Source organism: Brassica rapa, chromosome A05 (genome assembly GCF_000309985.2).
Source record: "Brassica rapa cultivar Chiifu-401-42 chromosome A05, CAAS_Brap_v3.01, whole genome shotgun sequence".
NCBI classification, from domain to species: Eukaryota; Viridiplantae; Streptophyta; class Magnoliopsida; order Brassicales; family Brassicaceae; genus Brassica; species Brassica rapa.
The window spans coordinates 12,935,626-12,960,893 of NC_024799.2; the positions used below are offsets into that span (position 1 = coordinate 12,935,626).

Sequence of the window (25,268 nt, forward strand, 5' to 3'; positions counted from 1 at the left end):
AGTTTAAGGTAAGACCAAAAAATAATGAATTAAATAAAAGGGTCCAAACAACTTTGATAGGTAGATTTTTTAAGACTCCTCCCCTTTTAATAGTATTGATTTTTGGCATGATTTTAAATATTAATATTTGATTATAAATAAAATTATATACAAAAGTTATAATAAAATTTGTGTTTTAACTTTGTAGTATTCCAGGCATATGGAAAAACTCATATTAATTTCCAAAAAAGTGGTATGGTGCACGAATAGACCATCACATCGGATATTCAAATGAAGTATAAAGCATAGCCTCGTATCCACTTGGTTACAAGGTGAAGTGGAGTGCCTTCGCTTAGCACCTTGGAACCTGCCTATCGCTTGAGCACCACCTTGTGTTTCATATAATAAAGTTGAGAAATAGTGGTGGAATTTTTTTTAGATAAATATATTTTATAAACTCTCAAATGAAAACTGATTCCCACCATCGTTCTAATTTTTATATTATTTTTTATTTATTTTAAACACTTACTAAGAAATTACATTAGAGATGTTTTAGTGTGGGGAAATTACACAAACAACAAGTTTGCACCGTGCAGTGAAATATACGATTGTGTTCCCCCTTATTTGTGTGAAGCCTATTAGGAAAATACTTGGATAATAGCAAATATAACATAAGCATAAACTTAAGTGAGGCTAACACCATTTACTGGAAAACTTCCACAATGTGAGAAGGAAAAGCTATGGGACAGTGTTCACTGAAAAATTTGATCAAAAAATGGGTATGATCAGTATATTCACGGCCTCTCGGTTAAACTCGAGAAAAAAATCCAGAGACTATAATTACAAAGAGGTATTTGCAACACAAGATATAACAACAAGAGAGCAACTCAAAAGCTTTAAAAATAGGCAGCAACAACATATATATAACGAAGAATCGTCAGATGTTAATATCAATGAAAGTGTCCAAGGGGGTCAATTCTCGATGTTGAGCAAAAAATATTAAGTATAGGCCAAGACTTTCTATTCAAAGCCGGTCTAACTTGTTTACTACTTAAAGCACTGACACTATTCAACCCGGTTCTATACCTAAGGATAAGAAGCCTCATGTCCCATCGTTAAAGAGATTGATGGCGATGAATAAACCAGAATATGAAAAAAAAGCGTTGTATGATTGCTTAAGTGCTGCTTCAGATGGAGGCATACAACAATTTACGCATATGATTCTGGATCAATGGTGTCAGTTCCTAACGAGTCAGAACGAGATCACGGAGAGAACAAGGATCTAGGGTGTTGTTATTTTTCAGTCTAGCTATGTTCTCCTCGTACTTGATATTATCATTCAACATTATAGCTTTGTTTACATGTTAAACAAACCGACAAAATAAAACTATAAATTACGAACATCAGAACATACGATTAAATCGGGAGAAAATAATTGCAAGATGTGAATACCACGAATGGAACTTGTCCATCGACGCCTTAACAAAAATCAACAAAAATATTATTGTTGACTTTTTGCATTACAAGATACATTCATCTATTTCTATTCAAATATATGGTCAATATCACGTTCATCAAACGGCTAACAATAAATACACGTGGCAACTCAATGTTGGTTCAGCTTCTGCACAAAAGTCTTAAAAGTACAACGTGAGAAGCTCTAACAAAACGTGAAGGCCATAACTATTATCAAACACGCACAAAACACACACGAACACAAGTAAGACAAAGACAATGATTATTCAGGCAAAACTATGTACCTATTTGATTCTCTACATTCCTCTCTCTCACCAAAGTCACAGACAAAACATCTCTCTCTATTTATATACACTTACTCACATCACAATTCTGAACAGAGAACATTTTTTGGGAGAGAGAAGTTAACCTAAAGTAACATTGATCCAGAGAAATGAGTAGGTTTGGTGGGTCTTTGTTCGGCTTAAGCCTTTTACTGACCGTTCTCCTCGGGGCAGCCACCGCAGCAGCGGAGTATTACAACTATGGAAATGCCCTTGACAAGACATTCTTGTTCTTTGAGGCTCAACGGTCAGGGAAGTTGCCAGCTGCCCAACGTGTCAAATGGCGTAGCCATTCTGGTCTCGCGGATGGTCTTGCTCAAGGCGTAAGTCCATATATAACATACACATAATTCGTATATTATGTAGTTGGACATACACCTAATATATATCAAAATATGATTTAGTTCCGTTGCAAACTAATTATCGAAATTAGCAATTGATGGAATGTAAGAATAGTGAGTTGTATTTCTAATGATGATGCTAATACTATTTGTATATAATGATATTGACGTTGGTATTATATATATATGATTGAACAGGTGAGTTTGGAGGGAGGATATTATGATGCAGGAGACCATGTGAAATTCGGTTTACCAATGGCTTTCGCAGTAACAATGCTATCGTGGGCTGCGGTTGATAACCAGAAGGAGCTATCCGGTTCGAACCAAATGCAACAGACATTGTGGTCAATCAGATGGGGTACTGATTATTTCATCAAGGCTCATCCTCAGCCTAATGTTCTATGGGGTCAAGTTGGAGATGGAAAATCTGATCACTACTGTTGGGAGCGAGCGGAGGACATGACCACTTCAAGAACAGCTTATAAGCTTGACCAGTACCATCCTGGCTCAGACTTGGCTGGTGAAACCGCTGCTGCTTTAGCCGCTGCTTCTTTAGCTTTCAAGCCGTATAACTCCTCTTATTCTGCTATCCTCTTGACTCATGCCAAAGAGGTTCGCTTTTTCTTAATTTTGGTTTGGTTATCTGTTTTAATTTCGGTTTGGTTTATATTGGTTTGGTTAGTGAGCATGGTTTTGAGTATGTTGGGTATTTAGTTATTTGTTCTGCTCGGTTTGCATATTTTGGCTTTCTAGTGTAGTTGATACTTGATACGATAAGATAATTATTTTAGGTTTATTTGATTCGGGCACACTAAATTTGATGTTTGTCCAAATTCTGGTTCGGTTTTGATTATGAGTCCGGTTCAGTTTATATATTCAGTCTTATGTTGTGGATCCGTTTCTGCTTAGATTCTGAACATTTTTTTTTGCTAAGAATATGAATTTAGATTCTGAATATTTTGGAAACCTATTGTTGTGTTTCAGCTCTTCTCATTTGCTGACAAATACAGAGGATTATACACTGATTCAATCCCAAATGCAAAAGCTTTCTACATGTCATCTGGTTACTCGGTAAATCCCTTTTGATCTGATCTCTCAAAATCTTTACTTCCAGTTCTCTCTTTCCATTGAATATTGTTTCAGTACAATAAATAATGTCTATATTGTGTTAATGTTTTGAAGGATGAGCTTCTTTGGGCTGCGGCTTGGCTACACCGTGCCACTGGGGACGAGTATTACTTGAAATATGCTGTAAATAATGCTGGTTACATGGGTGGAACCGGCTGGGGAATGAAAGAATTCTCTTGGGATAACAAATACGCTGGTGTTCAAGTCCTTCTCTCCAAGGTAAACCAACTGGTTTCTTCAAGAATGTTGTTTTCTTGAAGTTTCAAGAAGACTAATCTTGATCCATGTTTGATTTCTGTATGTTTGCATAGATCTTGTTAGAAGGTAAAGGTGGTGCGTATACTTCGACCTTGAAGCAGTATCAGATGAAAGCTGATTACTTCGCTTGTGCTTGTCTCAAGAAGAATGGTGGCTACAATATTCAAACAACTCCTGGTAAGTTAACTCCTATAACTTAAAAATATTAAACAAATCTAAACTTCAAGTCCAAGTAACGAAAGTTTAATGGTCTAATCGAAATCCTTATTCCCGGGTCGATTTACAAATTTCAATTTATTTTTAAGAAATACTAAGTTATGAAAGTAAAATGGTGTTGTTAATTCAGGTGGTTTGATGTATGTTAGAGAGTGGAACAATCTGCAATATGCATCTGCGGCTGCATTTCTTCTTGCGATTTATTCGGATTATCTATCTGCAGCAAACGCTAAACTCAACTGTCCTGATGGTTCAGTGCCGCCTCAAGCACTTCTAGACTTTTCAAGATCTCAGGTAACCAAATCTTTCACGAACACAAAACCATTTCTCAAGTGATTTTAAATGTATTAACCGAGTTTTTCTCATGCAGGCTGATTATATTCTTGGAAAGAACCGTCAAGGGATGAGTTACTTAGTTGGATATGGACCAAAATATCCAATCCGAGTTCACCATAGAGGCGCTTCAATCCCTTCAATCTTTGTTCAACGGTCTTCTGTGAACTGTGTACAAGGATTTGATTCTTGGTATAGAAGGGCTCAAGCTGATCCGAATGTTATCTATGGTGCTCTTGTTGGTGGACCAGACCAGAATGATTACTATTCTGATGACCGGACAAACTACGAGCAGTCAGAACCAACATTGTCTGGAACAGCTCCACTCATTGGTTTATTCGCTAAACTCTCTGGAAAATTAGGTAAACCTTGTGCTCGAATAACTCTTTGTTCAATGGATCATCAACTAATGTTTTGGAATTTTGTAGGTTCTTATGGAGGAGGATATTCTAAACCTTACCAAACACCAAAACCACCAGGTTGATATCTTTTACTTGCAGCTTCTTTTGTAACTTTTCTGCAGTGTCTGATTCTCATTTTCTCTCACACTCATCCACAGCTTCAGCTTACAAAGCAGCACCAACAATATACACTCCAAAGCAATCAGGTGCACCAATCGAGTTTCTTCATTCAATAACTGCAAATTGGATGGCTTGGAACACGAGGTACTACAGACACAAAGTGATCATCAAGAACAATTCTCAGAAACCGATATCAGGCCTCAAGCTTAAGATTGAAGATCTCACAGGACCTATATGGGGACTTAACCCAACAGGGCAAAAGAATACTTACCAGCTTCCTCAGTGGCAAAAGACTTTGAAAGCAGGGCAAGCTTACGATTTTGTCTATGTGCAAGGTGGTCCTCAAGCTAAGGTCTCTGTCCTAAGTTACTACTAATCCTTTTCTTTTAATTAAGATTCCATTTTCCTTCTTTTTTTTTGGATTTATGCATTGTGTGAGATTTGAAAATAGCCAACCAAGTTGAGACTAAATCTGAGAAATGTAAATTTGTGTCCCTTGAGAGATAATTATTTTTGCCTACCTAGTGAAGGAATCGAAGAAAGAAAATGATATAACACCAAAAGAACTCAAGATTGAGCTTGATTTAACACTCGAACAAAAATTGAAGGTTCGGACAAAAACATAACTAGAACAGAAACAAAACTGAAACAATAGAAAGGAAGTGAAGTATCATAAGTTAAAAACATAAGAAGAGCATTTTCTTCTACATATAAGCTTCTAGTAGTCGTTAAAGGTGGTCTTCTTACCTGCCAAAATAAACCATGAATTAGTGAGAAGCTAGTTACTTAACATCAAGATTCAAGAAAACAAGATCAAGTTACCTGAGAAACTAGGTTTGTTGAATCCACGGCCACCATCTCTTCCTCTGCCACCGCCCCTTCCACGACCACGGCCACCATCTCTTCCTCTGCCACCGCCCCTTCCACTACCAAAACGACCACCACCGCTCCTTCCGCCACCACCGAATCCACCACTACTCTTCTCCCTCGGTTGATCAACAACAATACTCCAACCTCCCATGTCACTACCATTAAGCTCAAACGCCTTGTCTGTGCCGTCTTTAAAATCAAGGTAAGCAATTCTGTAAAAAAAAAAAAAAAAGTCTGTTTCATTAGCATATGAGAGAACATATTCACAAACTGGTAATAAAGTTGGAGAGCAGTTAGTCACAAACCCTTTGGAAGCTCCAGTTTCACGGTCACAGGGAACAGAAACCCTCGTGATCTCTCCACATGAAGCAAAGTGCGCACTCAATGCGCTCTTGATGTCTTCTTCAGGAAGAGAAGAGTCGAATCCCTTAACAAAAACCGATTGACCTCCACCACCACCGCTTCTGAAGTTACCACCGGCACTGCAATAATTTGCCAAAGAGAATATTATAAACACAAGGAACATAATACACAATCCAAGACATGAATAGAAAAAAATCAATATACCCGCTCTGTGGAGTGTATGCGGGTCTCTCTCCCCTCTCTTGAGCAACATCAAGACGAATATCACGACCAAGCATGGATGTGCCGTGAAGTTCCAGTGCCTAGGAACAAACGATTTAATAATCAGCAATCAACCTTTCAAATGACTAATTTTAAATCCTTCATCATAAGCCAAAACAACCGCCTCACCTTCTGTGCTTGTTCAGCAGTAGCAAACTCAACATGGCCAAAGCCTCTGAAACTGCCATCGTCTTTTGACATGGCAAATCTGACATCAACAACTTCACCAACATCTTTGAAGAAATTCTCACTGTATGTGGAGGATGAAAATTAAGCAAGGTCATGAACAACTAGACAAGAGAAAGAGATATAGTTAAAACGATGCAACTTACACATCTGATCTTTCAACATTGAATGAGAGATTGGCCACAAAGAGTGTCTTTGATCCTCCTGTAGCAGGAGTCGATGGGGTCTTAGGCTGAAAGACAAAAAGCACAATCAATACACAGCAAAGACACTAAAGCAACTACAATGGGATTCTTACCTGTTTCTGCTCAGCATTCACCATTTCAACATCAGAGTTCTGTTTTTATAAAACAGAATGGAGTAACTTTAAATCAGCAAACAGTAATACAGCTTCTGTTCAAAATAATGGAAAGTAAACATTACTCTCACCTTTTTCTTTGGGGTTTCTTTCTCATCCTCACTCTCTGATTCATCAGAATCAGAATCATCACTACTGCTATCCTTTTTAGCTGCAGGTTTTTCATCTTCACTTTCCTGCAAACACATGGTCAATGAATCAAATATAATACATCAAAAGCTGCTTGATGATCTCGTTAAAGTACACAAGCTAACCTCATCAGAATCTTCCTCGGATGAATCAGCCTTGGTAGTAGCAGGAGCTGCCTTCTTAGCAGCAGGTTTCTATATCAATACTTAAGTAATTAGTCACCATTTTGGAATATATATATATATATGCAGAATAAACAAATAGAAAAATGAAGATATGAGAATAAACTTGTCACCTCAGATTCATCATCTGATTCATCAGAAGAGTCCTCCTCCTCAGAGGAGCTCTCTGCCTTGGCTTTCACTGAGCCATTTTTAGCAACTGCAGCAACTTCTTCCTAAAAATAGATTGTGTATCAGCAAATATCCAAGAATAGCAGACTAAACTTGCATAGTTAATAGAAAGTTGACCTCGTCTGAAGATTCTTCTTCCTCGATATCAGAAGAGTCAGAGTTCTCAACTTTTTTAGGCACCTTCTTCTCAGCTTTCTCCTTCTGAACAGCAGCAATCACATCTTTCTTCTGCTTCTTTAGGTTCACTTTGGTGTCCAAATCATCCTCAGGATCTCTCTTACCTGAAGAATAGGAGCATACAAAGTTAAAACCAACCCTTCAACACAATAGGATATATATATATCGAGACTAAACAGTCAATGTACTTCAAATAGTCCAAAATAAGCAGGGGCATTGTTAAAAATTAAATACGAACTAAATCAGAAAAGCATACAAAGTTAAAACCAAGCAACCCCTTCAACATAAAACGAACTGTATCAACAACAAAGGAGCTCAAATGTCAAGATTATAAAGTACATATAAGCAAGTATATTATATCCTATGACAGGCACATTCCAAAACAAATGAACAAGGTATAGATGGGTAAACTAAATTAAAGAACTTTATCCATCAAAATGTACAAGTAGGAGCAATATATAAACGAAAAAGCTCAAGGTTCATACCTTTCTTCAAAGGCTTGGTGGCCTTAATGGCAGCAGGTGCTGCGTCAACCTGAACAAGCAATGTGTCATTACAATCTTAAGAGAAGGAAGGAGAGCTAATTAGAAAACACAGAAGGAGAAGAAGCTTACTACCTTGGTGGCGGATTTTTTACCCATGGCGAATTTGAGAAGAGAGACTGCTGCTAGGTTTAAGAGTGAAGGCAGAGAGGCAAAAACCCTAGACAGCTGCTTGAAGATATTTTCAGTTTAGGGTTTTACGGTATGTATTTATAATCTTTTTCATTTTGGTTTCGGGGTAAAGTTGTCTTTTCGAGTTTTCCATCTAACGGCTGTCTACTCGCGCGTGTTATTTGATTTTCTCCGTCCACTTGAAGTGATATCGCTTTTTTTTTTATGGAAAGATATCAATTTTTAAATAGTGACAACGGTTGGAAAATAACTAGGTCAAAACGGAGTACCACATCCCTCTCTAAGATGGGCTGAGTTTTAGTGGGCTTCGGTAGGCTGGGCTTTAAGGAATTTTGGTCTTATTCTCCTCGGCCTTGTGATAATAAATAGAAGTCAAACTTCTTTTTTTCATGTGTAATTTTCTTTTAAATCGACCTTCACTAGATGATTCATGTAATATATATTAGGAAACACAATGAAACTTTTATTTGAGTAATAGAATAGTTTTTCGATGTAAAGAAAAAATATTTGTATCTCTATAATATTATTTGAGAAGTCAGTTTCATATGTCTCGCGCTCACGTTAACTTTCACGGTGGTTGATTACACTGATACCCTTAATGAATTAAAAATATTTCATCTAAAATACTATTATTTATTTACTATTATTTACTTTTTTTTATTTAGTTTCCTCTTTAAAATTTTCCAAAAAATAAACTTATGATAAAAAAAGGAAAATATTTATAAAGTAAAAAAATGAATTGAAAAACGAAAATATATGTATTTATAATATTATTTCATAAAAAAGGAAAATTCACAAAATAGTAATATTACATTTAAAAACTATTTTGATTTCATTAAAAACAGTTTATATATCTATCTATTTTATTAGATATTTACATAAAATAATTAAAAAACATAAATTGATATATGTTTAATTCACTAAACATAGTTTAAAATTAGTATTATTGAAATCTTTTATTTATTTTTCATATATTTAGTTGACTGTAATATCTTTCAATTACAGCAAATTTTTTTGATAAATTATATTTTACTTATATAATATTATTTTCAAATACAATCACAATTTTGTTTATTGCTTATTTTATGAGATATAAAAACTAAAAATAAACATAGTTTTTCATTGATAATTAACCAAATATTACAAGTCTCATAACTATATAAATAGGACATAAAATAAATTACAATCTATATAAATGAAAAAAATAAAATCCAAACTATGAAAATGTGTTGTTATTAGCATATATGTATTAATACACATAAACCATCCAAATTGTATGCTACATACATAAATATACTTGGAAATGGTAAATTTTATAAAGAAATACCAAAATATCAAATGATTTATTTAACATATCACTTTAGTTGTTTGAATATCAATAATACATGTTATAAACAAATGAATTTATAAAAATAAAATAAATAATATGAACAACCATATTTGTGAAATATAAAAATTAGAAATAACATCCGCAAGGTTGTGTGGGTCAAGATCTAGTCCATATTGATATTAGAGATGTTTTCTATTTGATAAAGTCATTAGAAATGTTTTACAACCAGCTGTAAAGTCAATCGGAAATAAACCATTATCTAACATATGGAAACTGAAATCTAAACGAAAAATTTAAAAATAATCAAGATTTCGGAAGTCTTACTAGCTAACAAATGAAAGTATTGATATATGTATTGTTAAGAATTTGAAGGTGTAAAGATGTGATGAAAATTAAACAATTATTATTTCGTGGGCAAGCATCTTCTTCGCTTTCGTGTGTAGAATCTAGAGAATGCATAGAGTGAATAATTATTATTTTTAAAAGATGTTCTTTATATGATTTATGTTAGCATAGATAACGATTATTATTATTTTTTGTTATTCTTGATGATGGTTTTTGATAAGATGAATAATGATATATTGATCATCTTATAATATTTATGAATATGACATCATTCATATTGATTCGTCCACGCACACAAAACAGTTGAAACATGGATTTTTATTTATTTCTATTTTTTGTTGTTGGATAAAGGCATGAGATATTAAGAGGTTTTAAACATTAGACTTTAGACCAAAACATACACAATATTTTCCTCTAATTTATCACTAAGTTTTCAGTATGTGGTAGTTTCCAAGATAAATATGATGTCTTCGTTGACAGACATAACATCTTGAGCGATTCCACCAATTTCCTTCCTAAAAAATCCAGCACAGTAAATATAACTTTCTTCTTTTCAATGCGAAGCATTAATTTTTTGGGAAACCTATCTTCCTTCATCACATATTCAAAGCTGGGTAGCTCAAACCCAAAGGTGTTTATCGAGTCAAGGATGATGCGGATAGCGAGATGGTCAGGAAGGCTTGTAAGAGAGGTGATGGAGATGTTAGAAGAGTACAAGAAGCTAGAAAAGATATGGAGCAAGATGAAAGCGCTCAAGATCCCAAATAATGTAGACATGAGTGCACTCTCGAAAACACATGAACGCTCAACACATCAGCAAGATCCTCCCTTCTCATATGCTCAAGCGGATTGGTGGCATGGGGTGTGATTGGTGGTATGGGTGGTGTGCAGAGTCTCATGAAACAGATGGTTTCGGCTAAGGACATGATGGAAATGTTCGGCGGTAAAGACAATAGTTTCTTTCTTTCTTAAACACCAGAAACTAACACCTTGCTCGTTTGTCATATTTAGTTTTTATTCTTTTTTTTTCCCTATTTGTAAAATATCTACTCTTGATGTCTCTATTTTACTTAAGAATGGTCTTCTGTCTTTGATCATTTTATTGCATCTAGAACTAGAAGCATGCATTGTTTATGGTTAAGCCCTATCCAGATGAAATATAAGTATCAAGCAAATCATTAAATCAGATAATGTACTGATTTTTATTTACTAGATAGAGACAAACAATTAGGTGATAAATAGTTTAAATGCAGTTACTTAATTTGCTTCGTCTCACTTTTTAAAAAGTAGAAATGATATAAAATGATTGCATAGGCTTGGATAAAATAGTATGAAATTAAACATGGAACCTGGCAAAGAACAAAAGCGTTAAAAGACCAAACAAAAGAAATCAACATATCAAAAACACAGATTTGATAAATTCATGAAACTTGATCTTACCTATCTATCATTTGACAACACAGTACGATAAACACATATTTTTCGTCTGAACTTTCTAATTTTAGAAATTATTAAATCAACCAAAAAAATAAAATTTCTGTTTTTCCTGTCAAAATGTCTATAGTGTATCTAATCTACACACAACTGAAAATGGAAAGCTAACATATATTTTTCTGATCCTTATTGCGTAACCTCAAAGATGAGGAGGAGACACAAGTTTTAACCTTTTCCAGCAGATCCAGCTTACTGTGGCAGTTTTGTTTTAAGAAACACTAGAGTTGCATTTAAGTTAGCTCTTCTTGACTTTGTTGATATATGCCTACAAGTTAAGACATCGTTCATGAAATCTAACAAATTGGGTCTTAATCTAGAAAAATATGCATGTATACGAACAAACATAACCTGAAGAAGCTTGATAAGCTTTGGTTTTGAAGCTAATAGATAATGGTCGATCTTCTCCTGTGTTTGAGGAATCTTTCTGGTTTGAATTGCACCGGTTACTTTGTCAACTACCTTTCTGACTATGATTTTGTAAGAATCTTTGTTCATTCCACCTTCTTTCTAAGCAGGTTTTAGAAGACTAGAGCAAATTTGAATGCTCTCATTCCCTTTGGATCCTTTTCTTTTTTCGTATTTTTATCACGTGTCCCATCATCTTCATCTTATTTTCCTTCTTCCTCCACTATCGTCTCTGCATCTGTCTCTTCAGTCTTTCTCCCATCTGGTTCTTTGCTTAGCTTCTTCTTCTCTCCTTTTGTCCACGTTTTCCAACTAACGAGACCAAATTGTCCATGTTGACTATATGGTATTACTCTAATATGAATACTGAGGATGTGAGTTTGAATATGTGAAGATTGTTCCTTTTGTCCATAAACTTGAGGCAACTGCATTGACTGTATGGTATTAATGTAGTAACAAAAATAAGTTCAAAACTAGATTGTGCGGGTAACATTTCATTTATAAATATAAAATTTTATATTATTTTGTATATAATAATTTACGATAATATATTGCTGTCATTTTAAAAATCACTAAATAGATGATATATAATTCTAATATTAAAATTTAACATATGTTAATAATTTTATTTTTTGTAAAAATTATTACATAATTTATGAATATTAATCATTTTAAAAGGTGAATGATATTTTAGTCACTTTAAAAGGTGAATTTTATTTTATTTATTTATCTTAATGAAAGTATTTTTTCAAAATATATTGGTTTACCAATTCAATATAAATTTAATATGTTTGCAAAAAACATAATTTTAATATGGAATTCATTAATTACTTCTATTTTAATGTAATGTAGAATATACTTATAAAATTTATAAATTTAGCAAAAAAAATCATTATTTTGTTTATAATAAAATTTTAATTAAAATTAATTTATAATAATAATATACTACTAATTGTGAAATTAATCAGTGCATTAATTAAAAGAATATTTAAAATTTTAAAAAGATTTTGTTAGATTTTTTCTCAACAAATTTTGTTATTCCTAAAACTAAAATTTAAATTTATAGTTAAAGTAGATTTGTTATTAATATCCTTATAATAATTATTTAGAAATGTTATACATTAAATAAACTAATGTAAACAATAAACAAATTGTTTGAATATATGGACCTAGACTTCTAGTATGACTATTTTGTAGTAGATAAAAATGGTACTTCTCTTTTAATAGAGAAGATTCATCTAATCTTCCAAACTCAAATATAATAGTGTAATTTTTCAAAATTTTCTTCACAAAATATAAAATTTTGAAAATATATATTCAAATTTTACAAGAGATAAAATTGTAGATAATAAATAATAAATTTTGAAATGCACCACGAAAAAACAAACTATTTATGCTGTAAAATTAAAGCATAACATCCAATATTTTAAAATCTTAATTGAAAATAAAAGAAAACTTGATATCATAACATCCAAAAAATATCTTATATCAAAATTGTTTTTACTAAAATAAGGAAAATTATCACAATAATAGATCCCAAGAGGATATTATTGAGATTTCCAGGAAATTACAGGAGGCCTACAAGGATGAGGAGGAGTATTGGCATCAGAAGAGTCGAAATATGTGGTACTCATCCGGGGATTTGAACACTAAGTTTTATCATGCTCTGACAAAGCAACGGCGGATCCGAAACAAAATAGTGGGCCTCCATGATGATGCGGGTAATTGGATCACAGATGATAACGGAGTTGAGAAGGTGGCTGTAGATTATTTTGATGGTTTATTTAATTCCACTAATCCTACGGAGTTTGATAGTTTCCTGGAGGAGATAGGACCATCAATTTCTCCTCAGATGAATCAAAGGCTATTGCGGTTAGCAACAGAGGAAGAAGTGAGACAAGCTTTATTTATGATGCATCCGGAGAAAGCGCCAGGTCCGGATGGAATGACAGCTCTTTTTTTTCAGCATTCCTGGCATGTTATTAAAAAGGATGTGGTCGAACTGGTGAATAATTTTTTGGTATCAGGTGATTTGGATCCACGGCTAAACATAACTAATATTTGTATGATACCAAAAGTAGAGAGACCGACAAGGATGACGGAACTGAGGCCAATAAGTCTTTGTAATGTGGGCTATAAAATAATTTCAAAGGTTTTATGTCAAAGGCTGAAAAGTTGTCTTCCCAGACTAATTTCAGAGACACAATCGGCTTTTGTGGCAGGAAGGTTAATTTCGGATAACATTCTTATCGCGCAGGAAATGTTTCATGGTTTGAGAGCAAACAAGTCCTGTCAAAATAAGTTCATGGCAATCAAGACAGATATGAGTAAGGCATATGATCGGATAGAGTGGAATTTTATTGAGGCTCTCCTTCAAAAAATGGGTTTTGATCCTCATTGGATTAAATTAATGCGAGAGTGTGTCTCTTCGGTTCAATATAGGGTGCTTCTCAATGGACAGCCACGAGGTCTAATTATTCCCCAGCGGGGATTACGTCAAGGCGATCCTTTATCCCTTATTTATTTATCATGTGTACGGAGGCGTTAATTTCAAATATTAAAAAGGCGGAGCGGATGAAACAATTAACCGGTATGAAAGTGGCAAGAGCTTGCCCTGCAATCTCTCATTTGTTATTCGCAGATGATAGTTTGTTCTTTTGTAAGGCAAACAAGGAAGAGTGTCAAACTATACTCAGGATTCTAAAGGAATATGAGACTGTCTCTGGACAACAGATTAATTTCCAGAAATCCTCAATTCAATTTGGACATAAGATTGATGAAGATAGTCGTCAAGAATTAAGGGATATTTTGGGAATTCAGAATTTAGGTGGAATGGGATCTTATTTAGGCCTGCCCGAAAGTCTAGGAGGTTCTAAGGTACAAGTGTTTGGCTTCGTACAAGAACGGCTGAATAGTAGGGTTAATGGATGGACCTTTCGATTTTTTACCAAGGGTGGAAAGGAGGTGATTATTAAATCAGTGATTACGGCTTTGCCAAACCATGTGATGTCTGTGTACCGGTTGCCGAAAGTTACAGTGAAGAAGCTCACAGGTGCAGTTGCCCAATTTTGGTGGAGTCCAGGAGGCAGTACAAGAGGTATGCATTGGAAATCATGGGATAAAGTGTGTGCCCATAAAGACAGTGGTGGGTTGGGTTTTAAGGATTTGACTGATTTTAATACGGCAATGTTTGGGAAGCAGTTGTGGCGGCTGATCGAGAAGCCAAATTCTCTTTTTTCTCGAGTTTTCAAGGGACGGTATTACAGAAATTCTTCACCCCTGGAACCGATTCGCTCATATTCCCCGTCATATGGCTGGAGGAGTATTATTTCTGCTAGATCTCTGGTTTGTAAAGGACTAATTAAAAGGGTTGGAACAGGGTCATCTATTTCAGTATGGAATGATCCTTGGCTCCCATCCACTCGCCCGAGACCAGCTAACAAAAACCTTCATAATAATTACCCGGACCTCACAGTGGATTCTCTCATTAATCTGGAATCCCGCACATGGAATGTACAGGCCATTAGAAACTTGGTGGATCCACAAGATGCAAAAATAATTGAGAGTATACCGTTGAGTAGAAATCAGTTGACAGATAGGAATGGATGGCATTTCACCAAGAATGGAAAATATACGGTACAATCAGGGTATCAGGTAGAAAGGATTTATCCTGACAAGGAGAGACCACCTGATTTTTATGGTCCTAATGTGGATATCCTCAAAGCATTTTGTTGGAAGGTGAGGTGCCCTCCGAAGCTAAAGCACTTTTTATGGCAGTTGTTGTCTGGCTGTATAGCGGTAACGAAAAATCTAAAAGCACGAGGGATACAAGGAGACACCTGTTGTGCCAGGTGCGGAGATCCGGAGGAATCAATAAACCATGTGTTTTTTGAATGTCCTCCAGCACGTCAAGTGTGGGCATTATCCAAGATTCCATCAAATCCAAACATCTTCCCAATTGGCTCTCTTTTTGCTAATATGGACCATCTATTTTGGAGAATTAATCCAAGAATGGAGAATCATCAGTTTGCATGGATATTATGGTATATTTGGAAGGGACGGAACAACAAAGTGTTCAGTAACCTTGACACTGATCCAAGAGACACGCTGCGACTGGCAGAAGTTGAATCAACACTGTGGGCTGAGGCACAGGTTATTAATAATCATAGGTTGGTACAAGAAGTACAGGTAAGGCCCGATTTAGGGACCCTAGGAAGATGGTGCTTCACAGACGGTTCTTGGAAAGATAAAGATCTATTTTCAGGACAAGGATGGCTTAGTACGCTACCAGGGTTTGATAGCTTATTGGGGGCACGAAATGTAAGGCATCCCTCTCACCTCTTCATTCGGAGATGGAGGCATTAATTTGGGCAATGGAATGTATGCGAAATTTAAGGCAGTTTCAGGTTATGTTTGCAACGGATTGTTCTCAACTGGTGAAGATGGTTTCGGAACCAGAGGAATGGCCAGCATTTGAAAGCTACCTGGAAGATATCAAGCTTCTGCGACAAAGTTTTGTCAGCTCAGAAATCGTTCATGTTCCTAGGACGGAGAACAAAAGGGCGGATAGCTTGGCACGTAGTGCTCGGCAACAATCGTCTTTCGTCGTGCACATGGATGCAGATTTACCACCTTGGTTTACAGAGTCTACATGAGTCTGTAAATGTTTGCTGTCAAAAAAAAAAAAAAAAAAAGGAAAATTATCACAAATACCACATTCATAGTATCACTTTTCATGTTTACATTAACTATTTTTACCCTCACTTTTAATGAAAAGTAAAATACGTTTATACTCCTAAGATTAACTAATCTAGACTTAGAGTTACGAGTTGAGGGGTGAGATAGTGTTTTTTGAATGTAAAATTTAGGATTCTAATAAATATATAAATAAATATTTAAAAAAATATTTGTTTTTATAAAAAACTAGTTTCAAACATAATTTTCGATTTTCAAAAAGAAATTTTGAAAAAAAAGTTTCGAAAAAAAATTCAATTTTTTCTTTAAAAAAGTTCGTTCGAATTTGAAAAAGTATAATTCGAAAACATAATATTATAAACAATTATTTATTATATATAGAAAACAATGGTATAATAGTCTTTTGCTATTTAATGAAAATGTATTTTTGAAAATATTATTTTAGTGATGGTAAATATGAATAATGGTACCATGAAAATGATAAATATGAATTTCTCCCCTAAAATAATATGATAGATGATGCTATGTATAATATTTACTAAAATAATAGGACTATATTATTTAAACAAAACATTATTGTTACTTATAAATTCCGTAAAATACAAAAATAATATATGTTAAAGTATATTTTTTTGAACATAACATGTAAATATAGATGATCTTAAACATATTTTTTCTATAATATAAATAAATAAATTTTAAAAATATATGATAGCAAAAATGTATAAGTTAAAGAAAAAACATATTTTAAATGTATATTATAAAGTTACACAATATATAAGATTAAATTGAAATTATATATTTAAAACATGTGTATTAATATCATATACATTTGATTAAATGAAAAAAATATCAGCACGGATTGCGTGTTAAAATCTAGTAGTATCTATTAAATTTATCGTAAATGCAATGTCTATGTTCACTTGACGGGGTAAACTAAAGATGATGGTGCTAAAAAAACATAATTTGTAATGAAATCGATTGGATGAGATATTTGTTTATAGGTTGCAGTATGCTGTGGAGTTGGAAAATAAACGAGAACCGAAGATAACCAAAACTTATCATGGTTTGATTCTGTTCGGTTTCAGAATTGATTGAATTTTGAGATTTGAACAAAAAGAAAATAGATTTTAATGGGTTTGGGTAGTTTGGTTCATGTCGTCTGGGGTAGTGTTGGTAGGTGGAGGATTGGATTTGCAGAGGGAAGAAGACCACAAGAAAAGGCCATTATAATACTTTCGACTAGGCATTAGCCACCAACCCCACCCCCTCACCAACTCCTCCTTTTTAACCTTTCTCTCTCTCTCTCTCTCTCTCATTCGTCTTTCTTCTGCTTCGATCCTCATCATGGCATCTTCTCTCACCTCCAAATCCATTCTCGGATCCACCAAACCCGGTTCTTCTCCGGACCTCCGTCGTCTCTCCTCTCCCGCGGTTCAGATCTCAATCCGAACCCAACCCAAGAAGAACCTCCGTGAGTTTTCTCTATCTACGAACCTCCGTCGAGACTTGCCTGTATTGTTGAAGTTTGAACCTTTAGGGAAACCCACGTTGCTTTTAGTTCATTTTTTACTTTTTTTTTAAAATTGATTCACATTCCATTAGAAGAACACAGAGAGATAGAAAGTAATAAGCTTTATGAGTTTTGGCTTGTCTAAATTGGCAGAGATACAAGCTACTGGAAGCTCATATGGGACTCACTTTCGAGTTTCCACCTTTGGAGAATCTCATGGAGGAGGCGTTGGCTGTATAATCGATGGATGTCCTCCTCGGATTCCACTCTCTGAATCTGATTTGCAATTCGATCTTGATAGGAGGTAGGTTACTTTCTTTTTTTTTGTTTCTGAGGAAGAAAGCTCTATGTTTCTGGAAATGATCCATTTGGTTTTGCTTTATCAGGAGACCCGGTCAGAGCCGGATCACGACTCCTAGAAAAGAGACTGATACTTGCCGGATATCTTCTGGTGTCTCCGAAGGTGTGCTTTTCTCTGATTCACTTTGATTTTTCGTTTCTTCTTACTCCTGGCATCCGTAAAAATGCAGGGATGACGACAGGAACACCTATCCATGTCTTTGTGCCAAACACTGATCAGAGAGGACTTGTAAGCTTCTCACTTCTCTATGCATGCATATATATTGGCGTTAGGAAAGACAGTACACTGCTTGTTTGTACTTATGTTAGTGCCTAAAGCAGAATCAAATAGAAAGCTTAGAGTTTTTTTTCTTCTGTAGATTATAATCTCTGAGAGACTCATTGAATTTTCAGGATTACAGTGAGATGTCAGTTGCCTATAGGCCATCTCATGCTGATGCTACTTATGACATGAAGTATGGTGTCAGATCTGTACAGGTACCTTTGATTTCAATTTTCTTGTGTTACCTTTTTAGTAAAGTTTTTAATCTAGTTTGAAGGCATCACTCGGCTCAACTGACTTTTAACTGTCCTTTTTAAGGGTGGTGGGAGATCATCAGCGAGAGAAACCATAGGAAGAGTTGCTCCTGGAGCTTTAGCCAAGAAAATCTTGAAGCAATTTGCAGGAACTGAGGTGTGTTTACTTTCTGAAGCATTTCCTTGGAACAATCATTTCCTATCAAACTCTTTAAACCTTAGGGACATTTGGTTTCTCCTTGCATCTTAGCATATCTTTCTTTTGTTTTTCCAGATTCTTGCCTATGTCTCGCAAGTCCACCAAGTTGTACTTCCAGAGGATTTGGTAGACCACGAGAATCTGACACTCGAACAGGTGCGACTTTCATACACTTAACACCATCATTTTCCTAAGGTTCTTCTAGTAACTTTATTACCTCATTTTGTTTGTCTTGCAGATAGAAAATAACATTGTCAGGTGCCCCAATCCAGAGTATGCAGAAAAGATGATAGCTGCGATAGATGCTGTCAGGACTAAAGGGAACTCTGTTGGTGGTGTTGTGACCTGCATCGTCCGGAATGCTCCACGTGTAGGAACTCGCTGTTCCGTTTTTAATCTATGCGTTTGATGTCATGAACGCAAGCGAATGATTACTAAAACTATTATGTGCAGGGGCTTGGAACGCCGGTGTTCGATAAACTTGAAGCAGAACTAGCAAAAGCTTGTATGTCCTTACCTGCAACAAAGGGCTTTGAGTTTGGTAGTGGCTTCTCAGGTATATATATATAAAGTTAAACTTTGCTCTTATTCAGTTAGTGAAAAAACCCTTGTCGAGCAGTAATGAATCATACGCAATGAACCCGTAGGTACCTTTCTGACTGGTCTTGAACACAATGATGAGTTCTATACCGATGAAAACGGAAGAATAAGAACAAAAACAAACCGATCCGGTGGAATTCAGGTTCGTTGTTGCGTCTTATGTGTTTTATATGTCAGTGAACTACTTGTCTCTTGAGAGATTTTGCTGATATTGGTCGGATTTGCGTAGGGAGGGATATCAAACGGTGAGATAATAAACATGAGAGTAGCCTTCAAACCAACATCTACAATTGGAGTAAGTTTGTGATGAAAACCGTTATGAACATAATAACATGTTTGTTTGTTTGATGATCATTAATTATTTAACACACTGGCCTTCTCCTTCCATTGTGCAGAGAAAGCAGAACACTGTGACCAGAGATAAGCAAGAAACAGAGATGATTGCGCGTGGACGTCATGATCCCTGTGTTGTTCCACGAGGTTACTATATAAACCAGAAACAATTGAATTGATTTTACGTTGACCTCTCACTCAGTATATTGAACTTGGTTTCTTGGGTTTTGTTGCAGCTGTGCCGATGGTGGAAGCAATGGTGGCTTTAGTTCTTGTGGATCAATTGATGGCGCAATACGCACAGTGCCATTTGTTTCCAATAAATCCAGAGCTGCAGGAACCTCTTCGGACAGCTTCTCCTGTTGAGCTTGAGCAGCCGCAAAATGCTGCTGCTTTGTAAGCATAACTCGAGAAGATTTAGAGTGATGAGACAGACAAAGAGACGCTTCACTTTTGTTGTGTGATTATTACTACGAATAAAATGGTTAATTTTGCAAGATGATTTTACCACTGTTTAGTACTTTCTCTATAATATTTACATCACTATTAAACGAAACACTTTTCTACACAGTTGATTCGTCTACTTGGTTTTCTTGTTATCATCTTTGTTCTGTTGTTCGAGAATCACAGGAGCGGCAGGAATGCTGAACCACCACTCTCTAAGCCGCCGCATCAGTCTCTCTGTGCTTGCTCTCCGCGGAGGTGAATATCTTGTGAACAGCTCAAGAAACACCACCATGATTAAGCTGTTCCAAGACAACAGTACCATCATAGTCGTAGCGACCACTATAGCAACCGCAAACTTCTCACTTGCCTGTGGGAAAAGAGAGAGTAGTAAAGCTCGGAGCTTGAGGAGAACAATGTTTGCATCCTGGACTAACTGTTCTAGCTGGGAAATAGCGTTTTGAACTGCTAAAAGCTGTTCCATGGTGTTCATAGGAGGAGGCGCCATAACTTTCAGCTCGATCATTACTTTCTCTCTTTTGCTGAAACATCTTGTGAGAAGTATGAAACCCGCTATGAAGAGAGACGCAAACGCGAAAACATAGCCAACCCATCCCCTAAACAATACTACATTTCAGAGACTTGTAACTAGACTAACAAACAAAACCAAAATTAAAAGTATGTTACCTGTAAATTATGAACGTTGAGAAGAGACAGAAGACAAAAGACTTCAATGGATCGTCCCAATACGCTAACGACAAAAGCCAGTTCCCCATTTCCATTACTGGAAGTAGCAACTCCTGCCAGAAAAAAAACACAGTCTCAAGAGTCTGTTGAGGATATGCAAAATGTAAGAATCTCTTTGTTTTATACCTTCATCACAGCTAAATTGGTGTCGATTCCATCAACTTTGACTCCATTAACCGTCTCTTGCGCTAAAACTACTTTCTCATAGTTCTTTCTTGATTGCTTAACTGCTTTCTCCAATGGATTCACATCTCCAACCACAACTTCACCTACCACAAGACTACTACTCCTTGGGCTTGTTCCAAACACCAAACCCAATTGCGAAACCATATCCGAGGCCGAGATAGAGTAGAGTGTCCCTGTTAAAAAAACAGGAATTATCAACATACAATTCTGTAAGATTACAGTTTGCATAAGATGTAATTAACGTTACCTTCTTTGGCTTTGTTTGTCCGGTCAAGCACTCTGGAGCTCGACATCTCTGCAAGCGTCTGAAGAATATGATCTCCACCAGGAAGCTGATCACAGAGATTGAAGGGGAGAAGGTTCTCGTAACGCACTGGGTTTGTTAAACCGAGTTCTTGAATGGCTTGCACGCGTAAAATGCCAAGCACTGCTTTTGAGATGGATTCATCTTTTGCCACACCTGTGACGATCTTGAACTTGTTCATGTACCGGTGAACATACAACACCTCTCTGATTATGGCGAGCCAGTAATCTCTTCGTGTGTGGCCCTTGAGCTCCGGGAACTCCATCACTACTGGTTCTGGTCTATAAAAACAAGAGCCATTGAAAACATGTAACTGAGTCAGTCAACTAAGAAACTGATACACAACAGGGCCTTCTTTGTGATGAGTCACATTACTTACAGGGAAGTAGATTTGTAAGAGACTGCCTTATCGAAAAGCCGAGTCCCCCAAGGACCGGTTAGTTCGGGTTTAATGACTTGTTTCAGATCTTCAGATAAGCTATAACGCTTTGGTGCGTCGAAAGAGACAACCTTTATAGCCTCAAAATAGAGAGCATGGTCAGTCAGAATCAAGCGACCTGCATTTAACAGTACCCAAGTTCAATAAACCAAATAGAGAGGGATTGTATCAAACCACAAGCTGCACACATTGACGCATACCTGGCCATGTAGACATTCCAATATGTTCAAGAACTGGTTGTGTAGTAACTGTCCCGTCGATCTCAAGAATCTTTTCTCCTTTTGATCGAACATAAGAAAGAAGAGATGACTCGGACTGGCTCTTCATCTTCTTTATTGCTCTACACATTGCTCCCGGATTTGAAAAAACTAGCTAACTTTTTCCCATAAAAAAAGATAGAACTTTTTAGTTACCTTTCAAGTCCATACAAGTACTTGTCATAAACAGAGAAATGAAGCCGAAGACCATTTGATGAAGAAGCCAGCACCCGGAACAAGTTTTCGCATATGATGACATCAGCTATTATCGGAACAGCTGGAGCAATCCGGGAAAAGGCTTCTAAACCGACGGTTGGATCCCCATCAACCTGTTTCCATGACGATCAGGTAGTCTTGTCTAAACCAGATCGCAAAAAAGGAAGAGATCAAAAGTGGCTTACACTGAGCAATGACTGCCTAGCAGCGGAAGGGACCTCCCAAGCAACCATCATGTCGAAAGTTAAACGCCGAAACGTCTTATCACTTAGATGACCTGTCACTCCCACAGAGAGAGCAAGTGCCCTGAAACAGCAGTACTCTAGAAAGTTCCGCGGAAACATTGACGGCTGCTTCACAGATCCAGACGCCTCTTGTTTGAAACTATCTTGCAACTCGTTTACAGAGACGCCAAGTATTCTTGCAACAAAACACAAATGTCTCCTCCCATCACTATACAGAAACCAAACCAAAAGGTTCTTTTCTAACATTAACATCAAAACCAAAAATAATCTTACTTTGAACACCTGCGGATAACCACGTTTGCCACTGGAGAAAGCTCAGGTATCCAGTTCGATCCAGCGGAAGGAGAATTCTCAATCTCCTCGATTTCATCATCCAGAGAAGTTTGCTTCCCAAGCAACCATTTGAGCGAGGTATCTTTAACCAGACCTTCTAGGACATCCCGTGGTGTTTTGCTCGACATACTTGCAAGATTTCCTCACCCAGTTTTGTCTAAACACCTACAAACAATTACGCAAATGTTATTTCTGATTCTTCTTTCATCAACATCAACGCTTTACTTGGAACTTGAACACAGAATCTCAGTGAAGTGAAACCGAGAAGAAGAAGGTGTTTTCTCAACGAACCCACCTAGAAATGAGCTAACTTCAAGCTTCAGATCGTTCTTCTAGAATCTATAGTCGTTTCGTTTCTATAATTATTATTCAGACTTTAGGGTTTTTGAGCTCTTTTTTTTTTCTTTCTGGATATTCTGCCTTGATTTGGGGTCTATCAGACAAAAGAAGAGGAGAGAGCGGGACGGTAAGAATCTTTCCCAATCGGTTCTTGTCTCTTCTGTTCGAGGAAATGATAAGAAGATACGTCGACCACTACCACGTCAGCTTTACGTGGCTTCATTATTATAAAGCCACGTTTGCTACATTTGTACGGCTCTGATTAGATCAAACGACCTTCACCAGCCAACAATCCTATACCTTCTTAGAATTCTAACCGTTAGATCATCTCATACGGAAGATTGCACTTTACAGCGTAAAAAAATTCTATAATTCATCGTCTAGCGTTTTGACCTACTTACAACCACTACAAGAAAACATCGGGATACTGAGGGAAAAAATCGTCGGTATGTCGTCGGAATAACGTTATTCCGAGGACATACCGACGAAAAAAGTCCTCGGAAATAACTCCTCGGAAATTCATAATTCCTCGGAATTCCGTCGGAATTTTCCGACGGAATTCCGAGGAAACAAAATTCCGAGGAAACTCCGAGGACACAATGTTCGTCGGAAGGTTCCTCGGAAAATACCGAAGGAATTCCGATGGTCCAATCCTCGGAAGTTTCGACGAAATATTTCTCGGAATATTTATCGGAAAATTCCGAGGGAAGAAAGTTCCTCGGAAAATTCCGAGGAACATTTGTTCCTCGGAAAATTCCGAGGAACATTTGTTCCTCGGACATTTCCGAGGAACTTTCTTCCCTCGGAATTTTCCGAGGGAATTGAGTTTCTCGGAAAATTCCGAGGAATCCTTTCCCTCAGACAATTCCGAGGAACTTAATGTTCGTCGGAATTTACCGAGGGATAAAAGTTCCTCGGAATTATCCGAGGACCTCCATTCCCTCGGAATTTTGAAAAAAATTATTTTTTTAAAAAATTTATTTTTTTTAAAAATTATTTTTTTTTGGAAAAAAATTAAAATTTTTAAAATTTAAAATTAAAATTGAATAAAACATAAAATAAAACATAGTAGATAATATTCAAATTTAAATAAAACATTCAGAGTTTTTGGAAAAAAAAAAACTACGGGTCTTGAATGTTCGGGAACGTCTCGTTCGGGTACATCCTCTTCATCATGTCCATCATCTGCTCGTTCAGCCTCTTCTGGGTCTCATAGCCCGCCTGTTGAGCTGCCATCTGAGCCTCCAACGCAGATATCCGATCATCCTTGTCCTTCAGCTGAGCCGTAAGAACTTCTGGATCAACATACGCATGTGGTGCAGAAGAAGGAGCAGCCGACCGGGAGCGACGACCCAAACCGACCAAACGTCCCTTTTTCTTTGGAACCGACTGAAATATAAATAAAACGAAGTTAAGATAATTTAAATTGATGATAAAATAAAAATCAAGAAATAATTAAATTGAACTTTTAAAAAAAAAAACTTACCGATTCAACGATTTCGTTGATTCGAACCCGAGACAAGTTGGTCGAGGCCGTCGAATCGTCATCATCGGTTTGAAGCTGAGACACTTCGTCATACACCTGAGTCTGGACCAGGTCGACCACGTCCCTCACAAGACCATCATCAATCTGGCCGGTCTTCTTGTTGGTATACGCCCTTTTCATAAGGGCGAGATCATCAACTGGGTGGCCTTCATTTTCTTCCGCCTTGAAAAAAAATAAATTAGACAAACATTAGAGATTTGAAAATGCAAAAAAAATAAAATTCTGAAACTTAAATAATTGAAGAAAAAGCGGTTGAGCTTACCATGCGATCCGCCAGAGTGGCAATAGATTGAGCACCCAAGTTATGCTTGTAGATGCCCTTTCCTTTACGGTCGCTCCTGCGGTTGTTGGAGTTGGTGGAAGAAGTTTCTTTCGTCTCTTCTTTATCCCAATGCGCACACAACTCCTTCCAGACCGTGCCGTTCATCGACTTTGGGACCTTTTAATTTAAAAAAAAAAAGTTTAATAATTTTAAA

At 36.3% G+C, this 25,268-nt stretch overlaps 4 protein-coding genes across 5 annotated transcripts; 2 read left to right on the forward strand and 2 right to left on the reverse strand.

Moving 5' to 3' along the window:
- LOC103868664 (endoglucanase 5-like) lies at nt 1-5,082 on the forward strand. The gene is made up of 9 exons (XM_009146746.2): nt 1-2,101; nt 2,318-2,731; nt 3,104-3,190; nt 3,302-3,466; nt 3,559-3,682; nt 3,852-4,015; nt 4,092-4,416; nt 4,483-4,533; nt 4,614-5,082. Exons 1-9 carry the CDS (start codon nt 1,889-1,891, stop codon nt 4,949-4,951), a joined length of 1,881 nt encoding a protein of 626 aa, XP_009144994.2. The 5' UTR covers nt 1-1,888; the 3' UTR covers nt 4,952-5,082.
- A 26-nt stretch (nt 5,083-5,108) lies between these two features.
- Nucleotides 5,109-8,099, reverse strand: LOC103868665 (nucleolin 1). Its single transcript, XM_009146747.3, has 13 exons — nt 7,890-8,099; nt 7,758-7,806; nt 7,213-7,376; nt 7,038-7,139; nt 6,868-6,936; nt 6,685-6,789; nt 6,554-6,592; nt 6,402-6,487; nt 6,199-6,319; nt 6,013-6,110; nt 5,751-5,927; nt 5,398-5,657; nt 5,109-5,322 (listed from the first exon to the last, which is right to left on the reverse strand). Exons 1-13 carry the CDS (start codon nt 7,911-7,913, stop codon nt 5,294-5,296), a joined length of 1,323 nt encoding a protein of 440 aa, XP_009144995.1. The 5' UTR covers nt 7,914-8,099; the 3' UTR covers nt 5,109-5,293.
- Nucleotides 8,100-17,361: 9,262 nt separating this feature from the next.
- On the forward strand, nt 17,362-20,306 carry LOC103868667 (chorismate synthase, chloroplastic). Its single transcript, XM_009146750.3, has 13 exons — nt 17,362-17,689; nt 17,882-18,032; nt 18,115-18,191; nt 18,259-18,317; nt 18,482-18,565; nt 18,669-18,761; nt 18,879-18,959; nt 19,042-19,173; nt 19,257-19,359; nt 19,451-19,545; nt 19,633-19,698; nt 19,799-19,883; nt 19,973-20,306. The coding sequence occupies exons 1-13, from the start codon at nt 17,563-17,565 to the stop codon at nt 20,134-20,136; spliced, it is 1,317 nt and encodes a 438-aa protein (XP_009144998.1). The 5' UTR covers nt 17,362-17,562; the 3' UTR covers nt 20,137-20,306.
- Nucleotides 20,219-23,566, reverse strand: LOC103868666. 2 transcript variants are annotated; one of them, XM_009146749.3, is made up of 10 exons: nt 23,203-23,561; nt 22,848-23,072; nt 22,515-22,749; nt 22,270-22,442; nt 22,057-22,196; nt 21,797-21,974; nt 21,361-21,698; nt 21,054-21,286; nt 20,868-20,980; nt 20,219-20,797 (listed from the first exon to the last, which is right to left on the reverse strand). In XM_009146749.3, exons 2-10 carry the CDS (start codon nt 23,033-23,035, stop codon nt 20,317-20,319), a joined length of 2,079 nt encoding a protein of 692 aa, XP_009144997.1. In that variant the 5' UTR covers nt 23,036-23,072; nt 23,203-23,561; the 3' UTR covers nt 20,219-20,316. The 2 variants fall into 2 exon arrangements, with proteins under 2 accessions (XP_009144997.1, XP_033147553.1); XM_033291662.1 differs by having other exon boundaries at nt 20,317-20,797; nt 22,848-23,063; nt 23,296-23,566.
- Nucleotides 23,567-25,268: the final 1,702 nt, after the last annotated feature.

Excerpts from the sequence above, each read along its gene's own strand:
- LOC103868666 (XM_009146749.3), bottom strand. The coding sequence starts at position 23,035 with ATGTCGAGCAAAACACCACGGGATGTCCTAGAAGGTCTGGTTAAAGAT. Across the intron at positions 21,699-21,796 it reads TCTTACAAATCTACTTCCCT|ACCAGAACCAGTAGTGATGG; the intron begins GTAAGTAATGTG and ends TTGTTTTTATAG. Across the intron at positions 21,287-21,360 it reads GACAAACAAAGCCAAAGAAG|GGACACTCTACTCTATCTCG; the intron begins GTAACGTTAATT and ends TTTTTTTAACAG.
- LOC103868664 (XM_009146746.2), top strand. The coding sequence starts at position 1,889 with ATGAGTAGGTTTGGTGGGTCTTTGTTCGGCTTAAGCCTTTTACTGACC. Across the intron at positions 3,467-3,558 it reads TTCAAGTCCTTCTCTCCAAG|ATCTTGTTAGAAGGTAAAGG; the intron begins GTAAACCAACTG and ends ATGTTTGCATAG. Across the intron at positions 3,683-3,851 it reads CAATATTCAAACAACTCCTG|GTGGTTTGATGTATGTTAGA; the intron begins GTAAGTTAACTC and ends TTGTTAATTCAG.
- LOC103868667 (XM_009146750.3), top strand. The coding sequence starts at position 17,563 with ATGGCATCTTCTCTCACCTCCAAATCCATTCTCGGATCCACCAAACCC. Across the intron at positions 18,192-18,258 it reads ATCTTCTGGTGTCTCCGAAG|GGATGACGACAGGAACACCT; the intron begins GTGTGCTTTTCT and ends GTAAAAATGCAG. Across the intron at positions 18,318-18,481 it reads ACACTGATCAGAGAGGACTT|GATTACAGTGAGATGTCAGT; the intron begins GTAAGCTTCTCA and ends TTGAATTTTCAG.
- LOC103868665 (XM_009146747.3), bottom strand. The coding sequence starts at position 7,913 with ATGGGTAAAAAATCCGCCACCAAG. Across the intron at positions 6,488-6,553 it reads TGAATGCTGAGCAGAAACAG|CCTAAGACCCCATCGACTCC; the intron begins GTAAGAATCCCA and ends TTTGTCTTTCAG. Across the intron at positions 5,928-6,012 it reads GCATACACTCCACAGAGCGG|TGCCGGTGGTAACTTCAGAA; the intron begins GTATATTGATTT and ends AAATTATTGCAG.